The 14,649-nt window shown below is 57.4% G+C and overlaps 1 protein-coding gene across 1 annotated transcript in view; it reads right to left on the reverse strand.

Moving 5' to 3' along the window:
• FBN3 (fibrillin 3) overlaps positions 1–14,649 on the reverse strand; it is a 63,076-nt gene that overhangs the window by 7,760 nt on the left and 40,667 nt on the right. The window contains exons 42-60 of the mRNA XM_023644662.2: positions 14,064–14,135; positions 11,825–11,950; positions 11,445–11,570; positions 10,978–11,103; positions 10,558–10,674; positions 8,897–9,025; positions 8,283–8,402; positions 7,021–7,146; positions 6,035–6,187; positions 5,824–5,889; positions 5,494–5,619; positions 4,848–4,967; positions 4,604–4,726; positions 3,862–3,996; positions 3,569–3,694; positions 2,814–3,020; positions 1,610–1,735; positions 1,019–1,141; positions 706–822 (exon numbers count right to left, since the gene is read on the reverse strand). Of these exons, the coding sequence (XP_023500430.2) occupies positions 706–822; positions 1,019–1,141; positions 1,610–1,735; positions 2,814–3,020; positions 3,569–3,694; positions 3,862–3,996; positions 4,604–4,726; positions 4,848–4,967; positions 5,494–5,619; positions 5,824–5,889; positions 6,035–6,187; positions 7,021–7,146; positions 8,283–8,402; positions 8,897–9,025; positions 10,558–10,674; positions 10,978–11,103; positions 11,445–11,570; positions 11,825–11,950; positions 14,064–14,135 (2,364 nt within the window). The remainder of the gene's footprint in view (positions 1–705; positions 823–1,018; positions 1,142–1,609; positions 1,736–2,813; positions 3,021–3,568; positions 3,695–3,861; positions 3,997–4,603; positions 4,727–4,847; positions 4,968–5,493; positions 5,620–5,823; positions 5,890–6,034; positions 6,188–7,020; positions 7,147–8,282; positions 8,403–8,896; positions 9,026–10,557; positions 10,675–10,977; positions 11,104–11,444; positions 11,571–11,824; positions 11,951–14,063; positions 14,136–14,649) is intronic.

Below are 14,649 nucleotides of genomic sequence, written 5' to 3' on the forward strand. Positions count from 1 at the left end.
AAATGCCGTGTTGAGGCAGATAGGAAATATTTGTGACTTTGTTGCAACTACTTGGCTCTGTGGTTTGGGCGCAAAAGCAGCCACAGATGACACGTGAAGGAATGAGCGTGGCTGTGTGTCAATAAAACTTTATCAACAAAAGCAAGCAGGGGGCCAGGCTTGACCTGGAGGCTGGCGCCTGCTGACCTCTGGGCTAGAGCACTGCCTGGGACACAGTAGGTGTGCAGTTGGCGCTGACTGAGTGGATTAGTGAGAGGCTGAATGGGGCCACTCTCGGCCAGGCTTGGCCCTCGGGGGACGCCTGGTTCTCTCAGGTCACAAGATGCTACGAAGTGATGGAAGGGGCAGATGCCCTGGCAACTCTGGCTTCTGAACCAGCTTCCCCTTTGCACCACTGGTGTGGGCCCCAGGCTTTTGGGAGCCCCCTTGGGAGACCCTATGAGAGAGACCCAGAAGACACTGGTCAGGGGCAAACGTAGATGTCGTGGGTCAACGTCAGAGGCACTCCTGAGGGTGGACCTCCAAGGATCCGAGGGCAAGGAAGGAGACTGAGGTTCTAGACGCCACCAGGATATGAGCACCGACAGAGCAAGGACTTTGTCCCAATCACCCCCATGTCCCCGGTGTCTGCCACGCACTGGGCGCTTGGTGCTTATTTGGAGAACAAATAGCCAACAGAGGCCAGGGACGTGTGAGGGCACTTACCGAAGCAGGCCTGGTGGCGCTGGGTGAAGCCGGGGGGACAGTGGCAGGTGAAGGAGCCGACGGTGTTGGCACAGAAGAACTGGCAATTGTGTTGCCTGGAGGAGCACTCGTCCAGGTCTGCGGCACAGACGGCCCAGGGGGCTCAGGGCAGGGCCCAGGCGGGCCGGGGGCTTCCCAGGGGAAAGACCCTGGAGATGGCGCCCAACACCATGCAGTGGGAAGGGCAGGAGACCGCAGGGGCTGTGCCGGGGGCACCCCTGGGGGGGCGGGGCCAGAGCCCCGCGTGGCTTGGTGGGGGACGGAGGATCATCACCTTTGCAGGTCCTGCCGTCGTCCTCCAGCAGGTAGCCACGGGGGCAGGCGCACAGGAAGCTGCCCTCCGTGTTTTTGCAGAGGAAGATACACGGCTTGGGGGTCTGGCTGCACTCATCCACATCTGGAGGGCATCAGATAGACATTCCCAGGGGCTCAGGGCCTGGGGACTCCACCCCGAACTCTAGCCATCCAGAGTCTGTGGGCTTACACGAGGAATTGGCACTTTTTCTGTTTGGCTTTGCAGGCCACGCGGTCTCGGTGAACTGCTCAGCTCCGCCTTTGCAGCAGGCAGACAGCCACAGAGGGTCAGGAGACAAACAGATGTGGCTGTGTGCCAATAGAACTTTATTGACAAAAACAAGTGGAGGGCCGGACTCAGCCTGAGGGCCAGAATTTGCTGACTCTCGACTTAGATGAACACCTGCCCCACGACATAACTGAAAGTCTGAGGATGCACAAAGGAACAGCGGAAAGTGGCCCACGTGTGGTCGAGGCACAGGCAAGGACCAGGAATGCTCTGCTTCTGGTCTCGCTGCGGCCAGGTGCTGTGCAGAGGGGCCAGGCAGGGTCGGGGACCGGGGGGACTCACCCAGGCAGGTTGTGGCAGTGGCATCTGGGGCGTAGCCAGCCTGGCAGTGGCAGCGGAAGGAGCCCAGGGTGTTGATGCACTCGCCGTGAGGACACAGGTTGGAGAGCATGTGGCACTCGTCCACGTCTGGGGACGAGCAGGGCTTGGCTGGGGTGGTTGCCTCGGGTCACCGGGGCCTGCCTCCTCCCTTCTCCCAGGAGCCTCTACTTCCCCACCTGCCCCTGAGCTGGTGGCCTGGTCCCCAGGGGACCCCCACCTTCAGGCTGTGGGTTGTACCTCTGCCAGCAGGACACGCTGATACAGCTCCTTCCACTGGACACTGAGATCACCCGGGGAGACACAGCCACCCCACAGTCTCGCCAGTGACATCGCCTCAGGGCACCCACACCCACACACGAGGAAGCACGGACAGGGACACACGCATTGCACACCAGGCACACGCACAGACACGCTTGCAGAATCCCAAAGACACACAGGATCCTCTGTCCCTGAGATGCACCCTCGCAAGGGCCCTTCCTTCTCAGTCCCAGATGTCACTGCTGCTCACTTGGGGTGACCTGTCTCCCCCTGACACACTCAATGAGACACAGTCGTGCACAGATACACTCGCGCTCACTCCCACACACATAGCGACCCTCGCAGACACTCTCTGGAACTCAAAACACACCGACTGGCTCGCTCCCTCTTAGCACCTCACACACACGGGACACACAGCAGCTCCCCCCTCACTAGAACACCCACACATTTACAACCTCACACGCAAGGATGTGCACGCTTTCACATGCTAATACACAAATGCTCATTAACCAGCATGCACACACATGGAATGCACACCAGCTCACTCGCTTTCACACACTAGCACATAGACAAGTGCTCACCGAAAATTGGCACACACAGGAAACACATCGGCTCACACACTTTCACACACACGCTAATACACAAATGCTCACAAATCAACTTGCACACACAGGGAGTGCCCATCAGCTCACAAGCTCAATAACAAGCCTGCACACACAAAGAACACACACGCATGGTTTGCACACCTACTCACCCGTGCACCCAAGTTTATGCACACCCACAGAGCAGGCTCTGGCTCACACCGGCTCACACACGTGCCAGCACAGAGATGCACACACACACTGGCTCACACACTCTAGCAGCCGCTGGAGTGCCGACACACGACCGTAGACAGCTCCCCACCCACCTCGGCCCTCGGCGGTGTAGCCCGAGCCATGGGGGCACAGCTTCCGGTAGGCGGAGGTGCCAGGCAGAGGACAGAGCTCGCAGCGGGGCCCCCAGGCACGGCCACCCCCGCAGCAGCACTGGGCCCTGGTGGCCGCCTCACCGCCGCTCAACTGAGCCTGGCATGCGACCTGCAGCGCCTCGGAGAAGCAGGGGCCCTGCCGGATGTCTGCGGAGAGCAGAGGTTGGGGAGATGGTGGGGGGGAAACGTGCCACGTGGGTCCCCCTCCCCCGTGGCATCCGGTGGCATTGAGAGTCTACACAAGGGCTCCCAGACGTCTCTGAAACGGCTGTGTGTGCTCAGGCTGCAATCGCTCAAGCTGTTGTCGCCTAGAGGGTTAACTGCCCTCTCTGGGCTGGGGCTGGGGCCAGGGCAGAAGCTGCAGACCCAACGATGGGAGCGATACCCTGGGGCTGCAGGCGCCGGGCAGCTCCCAGAGGGGAGAACGGATGGTCAAGGGGCAGTGCGGAGGTTGGGGACCATTTTGGGGGAGGCAAGAAGTGGTGGCATCCTGGACAGATGGGGGACAGAGCAGAAGGGTGACATCCAGGGACACGAGGGAAGTGGAGAGAACAGGGGAGGGACACAGTGGACACGTGTGTCCGGATCAGCTCAGCAACCCCCTGCGTGCCCCGTTGGTGCCCTGGCCCCCGGCCCCACCTCGGGGAGCTCCCAGGAGGTAGAAGGGACGGGCGGCGGTGCCTGGCCACACTCACCGTGGCACACAGTGAGGGCGGGGCTGGGCTCGAAGCCCTCGTCACAGTCACAGCGGAAGCTGCCCGCGGTGTTGACGCAGCGGCCGTTGGCACAGAGGCTGGGCTGGATGCGGCATTCGTCGTCATCTGAGGCGGGAGTGATGAGGCAGGCCGGAGGGGAGGCCAGAGCCCCCGAGCCGGCCTCCCCCACGGCCAGAAGGGCCCCTCCAGGGTTGATGTCTGCCCGCCTGCGCCCTCCGGCTTTGAGCTTTCTCCTCTGCGGCGGTCCCCACACCCCTGAGGCACCGTCGTACCTGTGCAGCCCTCTCCGGAGCCGGGCTGGGGCCGCATGCCCGGGGGGCAGACGCAGGCGAAGGTGCCGATGAGGTTCTTGCACAGCATGCCCCGGGCGTGGCAGTCCTGCTGGCCGTCTGCACACTCGTCCACGTCTGCGGACGACCAGGGACAGCTGGAAGCCAAAACTGGGTGCCCCAGGGCCTGGCTGCAGGCTGTGGGGACCAGGATCCCGCCCCCCCCAGGGGCCTCAGGCTGGTGTCCATCCCTCCCTTGACCATCCCAGGCCTCCTGAGAAGCCAAGGGCATCAGGACGGCCCCAAACCCCTGCATCCCCTGCCCACATCAGGCTCTGTGGATCTGTCTGGCCTTCACCATGGTCCTTGGAACACTGAACCCAAAATAGCCCTGGAGAGACTAAGTCCAGCCCAGAATGTCTCACCTTTGACATGTGGGACCAGAAAATTCTTAGCAGTGGGAGGGCATTCTGTGCATTGTAGGATATTTAGCAGTCCTGTTGGACTCAGGACCCTGGGAGACTTTTGTATCCCATTTTCATAACAACACAAGCAGAACCACCACTCACAAAACAGCGCCCATTGCACACTCACTTGCCTCAGCTCTCCCTTCACTTCAGCACTTATTGCTCATTCCCACCCTTGGAGGCACAGGCTCTTATTTTTGCATTTTCTTTCAGGACCAGGGCATGGGAAGCCCCGGGGCCCTGCCCATCACCCACCTGCCCACGCCTGTGGATCCTACCTCGGCACATGGCCCCGTCATCCCGCAGGGTGTAGCCGGCCGGGCAGGTGCACACGTAGGAGCCCTCGGTGTTGTGGCAGCGGAAGGCACAGAGCAGGGGGTTCAGGGAGCACTCGTCGATGTCTGGGGAGGCCAATGGAAGTGCCGGCTGGGCGGGATCTGCCTGTGGGACCCCCGCTCCCTCGCAGGCCAGCCCCCTGTGCCCCCGTCACACAGCCCAGGTCCTGGGCGGGCAGGGTCGTACCCTCGCAGGTCATCATGGGGCCAGGCTCAAAGCCATCGGCACAGGCACATTCGAAGCCTCCAATGACATTGGTGCAGGTCCCTTCCCCACAGGGGTGCCCGACGGAACACTCGTCTATGTCTGGGGTGGGGAAGGGGAGGTCAGCGCCTGCAGAGAGCCCCCTGTCCTTGATATTATCCTGTCTGCCTCCCCCGCTGACTGCCACACAGCACGCAGTGCCAGATGCGGTGCACCTCTGGGCTGGGGGCAGGGCAGGCATGCCGTCTGTGTGCAATGAATGCCTGACTGAATGAGTGAGCAAGGGAGTGAGTGAGTGGATGACTGAGCAAGAGAGTGCATGAGCAAAAGAATAAGTGAATGAGTGAATGAATGAGTGAGCAAGAGAGTGCATGAGCAAATGAATAAGTGAATGAGTGAATGAGTGAGCAAGATAGCACACGAGCAAATGAATAAGTGAATGAGTGAATGAATGAATGAATGAATGAGTAAATGAATAAGCGAATGAGCAAGTGAACGAGTGAGTGGACCACGGAGGGAAGGCAGGACCGGGTTGGGGGAGTTCAGTGGCTGAGGGACCGGATCCCGCCCCGGTGGCATCTGCCCTGCCAGCTCCGCCCCATCCTTTCCTGGCGCACTGGTCACCCACCCTGACAGCTGATGCCCGTGAAGTCCAGGCTGTAGCCAAACGGACACTCGCAGCGGAAGGAGCCGTCGGTGTTGACGCAGAGGCCGTTGGCACACACGCTGGGATTCTCCGCACACTCGTTCACGTCTGTGGGAGGTGGCGGTGGGGGACGAGCACAGCTTCTGTCACGCCCTGGCCACACTCAGGGTCTCTTGCTTCCCTCCAGGCTGGGGGGTCCAGGGCCCCCCGTCGGTCAAGGAGGGAGCCTAAGCCTTGGGAACCGGGCTGAGCTGGGGAAGGTAGGGGGCACGGAGGCTCCGGGGAGCTCTTCCACGCAGGTGAGGGGCTCACCTTCCCGAGAGTCGTCTGGGCCTGGGACCGCCCCGTGGCCGAAGGGGCAGAGGTCCTGGAAGGCAGCTGGACACGGAGAGGGTGAGGGGTAAGGGTCAGGGGTCAGGGACAGCCCCCCAGCTCCCCCGGAGTGTGTGCAGGGGAAGCTCAAGGAGGAACAGAGAGGAAGCCGAGCGCGCGGCATGGCAGGGAGCGGACGGGGCGGGCTCACCACTGCCCTCCTGGGGACACAGCTCACACGGCTCACTCCAGCCCTCGCCGGGCCTCTGGCTGCAGCAGCACCGGCTCTTGCTGGTGTTAAAAGCTTTGGGCACCGAGCACTTTCCGGCCTCGAAACGGGTGAAGCAGAAACTCTGCCTGGTGTCTGTGGGGTGAGTGCCCAGAGAAACGCTCGACGGGCCCTCAGCAGTGCCTGCCTGGCAGGTGCCCCCACCCCCAGTCCTGGGGAAAGGCGTCCGACCCCACAGCGGCCACGCGGAACACTTGAGGCCCCTGGCCATGGTGATTGGCTCAAGGATGGACGTGTGACCCACGCTGGCCAATGAGGGTCAGCCCTGGGGTTTTTGTTGGACCCCTGGGAATCGCTTCCAGTGACACCCCACATTCATAGCTGTGGGGGTGCCCCCGTGCCAGGGAGAATGTCACACTCAGCCCTTTTATTCCTGGATCAGAAGTCCCTTCCTAGAGAAGCGAAGCGACCCATTCCAGAAGACCCTGGACTTCAGACGCCAAATCCTTGTCATTGACCCCCCCATCCTCAGCCCTGGACTGCCGCCATCAGCCTGAGAAGTCCTCACAACAAATATCGCCCCGCCCTCCGCCTCCTTGCCCCTAACCTGAGAGAGAAGAGGCTGGCTCAGGTTGGGTGGGGCTAGCCCACCCTGGACAAGGCTAGCCCGGCTGAGATGAAGCCAGCCCAGGCAGGGCAACCGTAGCCCATACAGGACAACCCAAGCCCAGGGGACCAGGCTAGCCCAGACTGGACCAGGTTAGCGCTCCGTAGAAGTGACCCGTCTGGCTAAGAGGTTGCATGGACAAGGGCGACCCCACTACTGCAAACAAGCCCCTCTGCCCAGGCAGAGCTGCTGGAGATCTGGACAAGAAACTGCAGCTTCCCTTTCTGGGTGTCCCGACTCTGCCTCCCGTCACCTCCCACCTCTCTCTTAAGCCCTGCGTGCTCCCTGGACCCAGACCCACCAAAACAACGATGCCCGCTGTCAGACAGGACAAAGTCAGGTGGGCAGAGGCAGTGGAAGCTCCCAGGGCTGTTGGCACAGGTGCCAAAGTGGCAGAGGTTGGGCTCCTCCAAGCACTCGTCGATGTCTGGAGGGGCAGGGACACGAGCTGGGTGGGGTGCAAGCAGGCCCAGCAACCAGGGCGGGGCAGGGGTCCCCAGGGCTCAGTATGAACCAGAGCACTAGGTGGACAGCATGGGGGTGGGGGGAGTCTTTCCTAGAAGGTGTCTCCGGGGTGGAGGTCACGGTCAGGCAAGGTCATCTCTAGAGACTAAATGTGTACAAAGCTAACTGAGACCGGATAAAGTCAGCCTACAATGAATGGAGTTAGCTCACGTTGTACTAGGCTAGCCCAGATAGAAGAGACCAGAGAAAGTCAGGCCATGCTGGTCCAGGTTAGCCCAGCTTGTACAAGACTGGCCCAGATGGATTGGACCAGAGGAGGCCAGACGAGACTAGTCCAGGTTAGCCCACACTGGATGAGGCTAGCCCATCTACTCAGACCAGCCTGCTCCAGGTTAGCCCAGGTTGTACAAGACTAGCCCAGATGGTTTAGACCAGAGGAGGCCAGATGAGACTACTCCAGGTTAGCCCACGATGTATGAGGCTAGCCCACATGGAAGACTGGACCAGAGGCGCTTAGGCTAGACTGGTCCAGGTTAGCCCACATTGTACAAGGCTAGCCCATCTGCTCAAGCCAGATGGGTCCAGGTCAGCCCAGGCTGTACAAGGTCTAGCCCAACTGGATGAATGGACCAGAGGTGGTCAGGACAGACTGGTCCAGGTTAGCCCAGGTTGTATAAGGCTAGCCCAGCTGGATGAATGGAGAGGTGGTCAGGCCAGATGGGTCCAGGTTAGCCCATGTTGTACAAAGTCAATGGGGGATTACACAACTGGAGCCCAGGGCAGACTGGTCCTTGACCACCACTCATTGAGTGAAGAGTTCTACATTCGGGTAATCGGAGGTGCAGTGTGAACCCACACCCATGCCCATTTTATAGGATTCACAAGGAAGCCTGTGGGCCCCAAAGAGAGAGAGCCCTGAACCGGAAGTCCAAAAATGATCCTAATAAGAACGATGTGTGGAGCTGTGTTGGGCCCTGTGCTAAGTGCGTCTCCACCCTCATCACCATCTCAGCTGGAATCCCATTTTACAGACGGGGAAACAGAGGCCCAGAGATCCCTCTCTGGCCCCAGAGCTGGGAGGTGGGGCCAGACACTCACCGACGCAATGGTCATTCTGCACCTGGAAGCCAGGGGGACAGATGCAGCGGAAGGAGCCCTCGAGGTTCTGGCAGGTGCCTGGCAGGCAGGCTCCCACAAGACTGAGACACTCGTTGGTGTCTGTGGAGAGGAGGAGGAGGGGGCTTGCCTGGGACTGGGACCAGAACCTACAGTCACTGCACAATGGACGAGGGTCCAGGGACAAGCCTTCCCTGTGGCAGACCTGGATGAAGGGCTCGAGACTCAGGAGAACAGGGACTTCTGGGGACGGATGTTCTGGGTCCTGGTGTGGGTTATAGGTGAGGCTGAGCGGTGTCCAAGGGAAGAGGGAGCAAGAATCCTAATCTCGAGCCACGTGCATATCCCTCTCACAGTGTCCATGGCATCCAATTAACACCTCTACTATTCCTTACTTCAGAAAACTTAGATTTCCAAGACAGCCTCACCCTAAATCGCAAACCCTATGAAAACATAGGTCTGATGTGCTGGGTTTATTCCTTCTTAAAAATAAGCGCATGGTTATGAAATAGAACCATGCTCCCTCAGAAGGACCAACCGCAGGTGAACCTGGAGCAGGGGCTGGCTGAGACGGCTCCCAACACTGTGCGACTCACCCACGCAGTTCTTCCTATCAGCCGAGAGCTCGAAGCCATCCTGGCAGAGGCAGTGGAAGGAGCCAGCCATGTTGATGCACTGGCCAAAGCGGCATACCTGTCCTGCCAGGGTGGTGCACTCATCCACGTCTGCAGAGGGGAGATGGGCAGGTGGGGTCACTCACAGCACTGGGGCTCTGAGCCTCCCTGGCACTTCTGTTCACAACGAAGTTAAGTTCATGGCAGTGACTACAATTTGTGCCAGGCTCTGTATATCAACCTCCCAACTACCCTATGAGGGAGACACTAATATTTTCTAATATGAACATTTTAATGCTATGAATTTGCCTCAAGGTGCTCCCTTAGCTGCACCTCACAAATTTTCTGATGTTGTGTTTTCATTTTCATTTAATTGAAAATATTTCTAAATTTCCCTTATGATCTCTTCTTTGATCTATGGCTTCTTTAGGAGGATGTTGTTTAATTCCTAACTATTTGGGGATTTTCTGGATATCTTTCTGTGACCGATCTCTAGCTAATTCCCTTACATTCTGAAGACATGCTTTGTGTGACTTCAGTTGTTTTAAATTTGTTAAGATTGTTTTTATGGCCCAGAATACAATCTTTCCCAGTGAACGTCCATGTGCACTTGAGAAGAACATGTGTTCCGGAATGTTCTATGAATATCAATCAAGTCTAGGTGGTTGGCAGTGTTGTTCAAGTCTTCTATATACTTACTGATTTTCTATTTGTTCCCTCTATTACTGAAGGAGGAGTGCTGAAGTCTCCAACTATAATTGTGGATTTGTCTATGTCTTTGTCAGTTCTGTTCATTTTTACTTTACACGTTTTGAAGCTATATTGTTAGATGCATATGCATGTATGATATGTGTTCTCAGAGAATTGACTCCTTAATCAATATATAATGTCTCCCTTTATCTCTGGTAATATTCCTTGTTCAGAAATCTATTTTGTCTGATATTAATACAGGTAGGTGCTACTATTAATCTTCTTTTTTCTTTTTGGTGAGGAAGATTTGCCCTGAGCTAACATCTGTTGCCAATTTTCCTCTTTTTGCTTGAGGGAGATTCGCTCTGAGCTAACATTGGTGCCAATCTTGCTCTATTTCGTATGTGGGTCCCCGCCACAACATGGCTGCTGATGAGTGGTGGAGGTCTGTGCCCGGGAATTGAACCTGGGCTGCCAAAGCAGAGTGTGCCAGACTTAACCACGAGGCCATGGGGCTGGCCCTTAATCTTCTTTTTAAAGAGGAGGAAACTGAAGCACAGAGAGGAAATGACTTGTCTAGGGTCACACAGCTAGCAAGTGGCAAAGCTGGGATTTGAACTCACATCACCTAATCTTGGAATCCATGCTCCTAATCACTGCACTAAACTGCCAGCATCACACCCCCTAGGTCCTGCCTTCACTCTCCACCTTCCTCTCCATACTGCCCATCTGCCTCCCATCAACCTGAGCATAAGCCCTAGCCAGGAACCCCCAGCAACTGAGAATTAAAGGTGTGTGAGGAACTCTGTGGGTGACCCACTTTCCAGCCCCTGGGGGTGTTTTTCTGGAAGGATCCCTGGCAAGAGATCCTTTGTCTCAGAGGGGTGCCCTCAAATCAAGGACCTGCTTTTCGGTGGGGAACAGAGGCCCGCCTGCCAGCCTGGGTGGCTCACCTGTGCAACCTCCACTGTGCGTCACTGCAAAGCCGGGGAAGCAGAGGCAGGTGTAGGAGCCGACGATGTTCTTACAGGTCCCGTTTCCACAGGGCTGCCAGTCACACTCGTCCACGTCTGTCAGAGCAAAGCCCCCGAGCCCCGCCCAGCTCACCCAGGGCATTGGGCAGCTCGGGGAGGGAGGGGCTGAGAAGGACCCCAGGACTATCTATCGCTCCCATTTTACAGATGGGGAAACTGAGGCACAGGGAGGTGAATAAGCCATTGTCCACAAGGTCTTAAGCACCAAGACTCAAACCTGTGAGTCTGTGCACCAGGATGGACACAGAAGCACTGTCCCCACCCTAGAGGAGAGTAGACTTATGGCGCCTCACCCTGGGCAGCCTGGCCTGTGAGGAGGGAGCCAAAGGGGACACTCACCCGTGCACAGGGTCTGGTCCGCTGAGGCCCGGAAGCCGGGGTGACACAGGCACGTGTAGCTGCCCTCCGTGTCCACGCAGTCACCGTGGCTGCAGACATTTGCGATCTCCCGACACTCATTCCGTCCTGGGGGAGGGCAGGCAGTGTGGGGTCCCCGGGCCCCCTCACCCGGTGCTTCCCTGAGCCCGTGCAGGCTGCGATGGGGCCGCCGAGGCCTGCCAGGAAGCTCCCCATTCAAGCCTCTGCCAGCACCGTGCCTGGTCTTCACCTCCTGTTCCAGCCCCGTGACTCCAGTATCAACAGATGCCCTCAGCATCCCCACCCGCCCACAGTACAGCCAAGGAGAAAGGCCTGGACAGAGCCAGGCCCTTCCCAAGTCACAAGGAGACAGAGCCTGGCTTGGTCCCATACCCCATGCCCTCGCGTGGGGCCTCCCTACCCCATGCCCTGCTGGGGTCCCCACTTACCCACGCAAGCCCCGCCTGGCAACAGCTTGTACCCGGGAGCACACTTGCAGCGGAAGCTGCCGGGGATGTTGACGCAGTCGGCATTCTGCTGGCAGGGGCCCTCCCCGTTGGCACACTCGTCCACATCTGGGGACAACGGCCAACAGGGCGGGGGTGAAGGAGGATGCAAACCAAAATGCAGCCCCAGGCCTCAGAGGGGAGGGTCTCTCTGGAAGCAGCCAGAGAAAGAGGGAGGGTGGTCATGGGAGATAGAGGGCCCCCCCCGGAAAGGCGTTAGCCCCGTTACACAGAAGGGGAAACGGAGGCTCGTGGAGTTTCAATGCCTCGCCCAGAGAGCACAGGGGGCGGCCGGCATCCCACCCGGGCTGGGGAGGCGGCACCTTCGCAGGCCAGCAGTGCACTGTTGTAGCTGAAGCCGGTGCGGCACTCGCAGCGAAAGCTCCCGATCTGGTTGATGCAGACACCGTGGGCGCAGACAGCAGGGATCTCCCCGCACTCATCGATGTCTGGGGAGGGCAGCGGTCGTCAGGGGTGGCCCAGCCCCGGGGAGACACCTGCGGACCCTGAGCTAAGGGACCATGCAGTCTGGGAGGAGATGCAACCTCAAGCCGGCACACAGTTGAAAAGCCCTGCTGTGGCCAAAATATACCCTCTCCCACCAGAGAGAGATCAGGATGCGGGAGGAGAGACGAGAGCAGAGGGAGAGAGCATATTTCACAAGTAAAAATGCACATCTGCCGTGGCCCAGCAAGCCTGCTTTGCGGGGTCTACAGGCAGCAAGCTGAGTGGGGAGGTCCTGAGACGAGGTTTGCAAGAAACTGGAAATATCAGCAGAGGAATGGATGAACACAACATGGTCCATCCCTACAGGAGAATATAATTCAGCCTTAAAAAAGGAATGAAGTGGGGCCGGCCTGGTGGCACAGTGGTTAAATTCGCACGTTCCGCTTCGGCGGCCAGAGGTTCGCCGGTTCGGATCCCGGGTGCAGACATGGCACCACCTGGCACGCCCTGCTGTGGTAGGCGTCCCACATATAAAGTAGAGGAAGATGGGCACGGATGTTAGCTCAGGGCCAGTCTTCCTCAGCAAAAAGAGGAGGATTGGCGGTGGATGTTAGCTCAGGGCTAATCTTCCTCAAAAGTGAAAAAAAAAAAAAAAACAACAAGAATGAAGCGCTGACACCTGCTATGCCATGGATGAACCTTGACAACATGATGCTCAGTGAAAGAGGCCGGTCCCTACAGAACAAATACTCTAGGACTCCATTTATAGGAAATGTCCAGAAGAGACAAATCCATAGAGACGGAAAGCAGATGGGTGGTTGCCAGGGTCTGGGGAAGGACAGAATGAGGAGTGACTGCACATGGGGACGGGGTTTCTTTTCACATAAGGAAAACGTTCTAAACAGATTGAGCTGATGGTGCACAATTCTGTGAATACACGAGAAACCACTGAAGTGTACACCTTAGATGGGTGAAGTGTATGGTAGATGAATGATTTCTCAATGAAGCTGTTATATATAAAAAAGAATCTGGAAGCAACCTAAGTGTCCATCCCTGGGGGACCGGCTCGTGACCCAGGACGGGTCAGCACCTCAGAATACTACACAGCGGGACTACGAGGGCGGCGGTCTGCATGGAATAACCTGGCAGGTTCTTTACGACCCGTTGCTGGGTGCAAAAAGCAACTTGCAGACAAAATACAGGGAATCACAGAATTTACGTTGACTCCCCAGAACACAGTTTCATACATTTTCACGGGGGAATCTCTCTGTGTATCTAAATGTGTGAAAAAAGAAACACTCCCGGTGTGAGGCACAGGAAACTTGCGAGAGTGCGAAGGACACTTAGATTTGAGGTGGACACTGAAGAGGGAGCGAATCTCGTCCACCTTGTTCCGATCGTTTAAAATAAGGAAGATACAGCCGTGGGAATAAAACAACTGGACATGGGTTCATTAATTAAACACCACACTGGTGAAATCTGGCATTCAGGTATTAAATGGCACGAAACCTCGCCAAACTTAAAAAGGAAGGGAATTCTGACACAGGCTCGAATGTGTATGAACGCCGAGGACGTGATGCTCAGTGACATGAGCCAGACACAGAGGGACACACACTGTGTGGGCCACTCACAGGAGGTCCCCAGAGGAGCCACATCCACAGAGACAGAAAGTGGATGGGGGGCCAGGGGCTGGGGGAGGGGTGGGAGTCAGTGTTTCATGGGGACAGAGCTTCAGTTTGGGGAGATGGAAAGTTCTGGAGACGGATGGTGAGGATGGTTGCACAATCATGTGAACGGGTTTCATGTCACTGAGCTGTGCACTTAAAACGGTTCAAATAAAAAAAAAAGTTCAAATAATAAATTTTGTTATGTATATTCTATCAGAATTTTTAAAAATGAGTAACAATTTAATAAAAATACTCTCACTGTTTTTTTTTTTAATAAAGGGAAGTGTCTGGGGGCAGATTCCTGGCCTGACCTGGGGAGCTGGAAGTGTGGGGGGCATGGGGTGGGGGAGGGTGGAAGGGAAAGCGTTATGGGGCAGAGGAAGGGAGAGGTTAGGACTCCGCGGACGGAGGAACCTGGAGCTATGAGTGAGGAGGCGCGGTCACTCACCGAGGGGCTTCCCCGTGTGGATGTCAATGACGAAGCCGGGCACCTGGTTTCCGCACAGGATCTGGTAGTCCACTGGGCAAAGGAGAACAGGGTGGGGAGGTGGTGCTGGGGCTGCAGGCTCTCCCGGTGGGGGACACCCCCTCCTCCTGCCAATCCCTCTACCTACGGCCTCTTCCATCCCTGCCGCCTGGTCCTCACCTGGCCTCTGATAACTAGTCCCTCTTGCTCCCTCCTCTCTGACCAGCCCTGGGAGGGTTAAAGATGACCAGCCGGCCATGCAGTGTGATCTTCCAACAGAGAGACGCCACCCTCGCATCTCTTCCCTACTTGAGTGCCACCAAGCACGCCCCGCCGCCCTCGCCATAAAAAACAGACTTTTCAATTTGGACCTCAAAACCCTCCCCCTCCCACACCAGCCCCACCTTTCCTCCAACAGTAACTCCCGTGCTCCTGTCACACTGATTTCGTTACACGTCTGAACATGCCCTGCTCCATCACGCCACCACACCTTTGCCCATGCTGTTCCCTTTGCTGTTCCCTAGCAAGGCTCACTTCAACCTTGAGGGTTCAGGGCAGCCCACAGGGA

This window comes from Equus caballus, chromosome 7 (assembly GCF_041296265.1).
Source record: "Equus caballus isolate H_3958 breed thoroughbred chromosome 7, TB-T2T, whole genome shotgun sequence".
Classification (NCBI taxonomy): domain Eukaryota; kingdom Metazoa; phylum Chordata; class Mammalia; order Perissodactyla; family Equidae; genus Equus; species Equus caballus.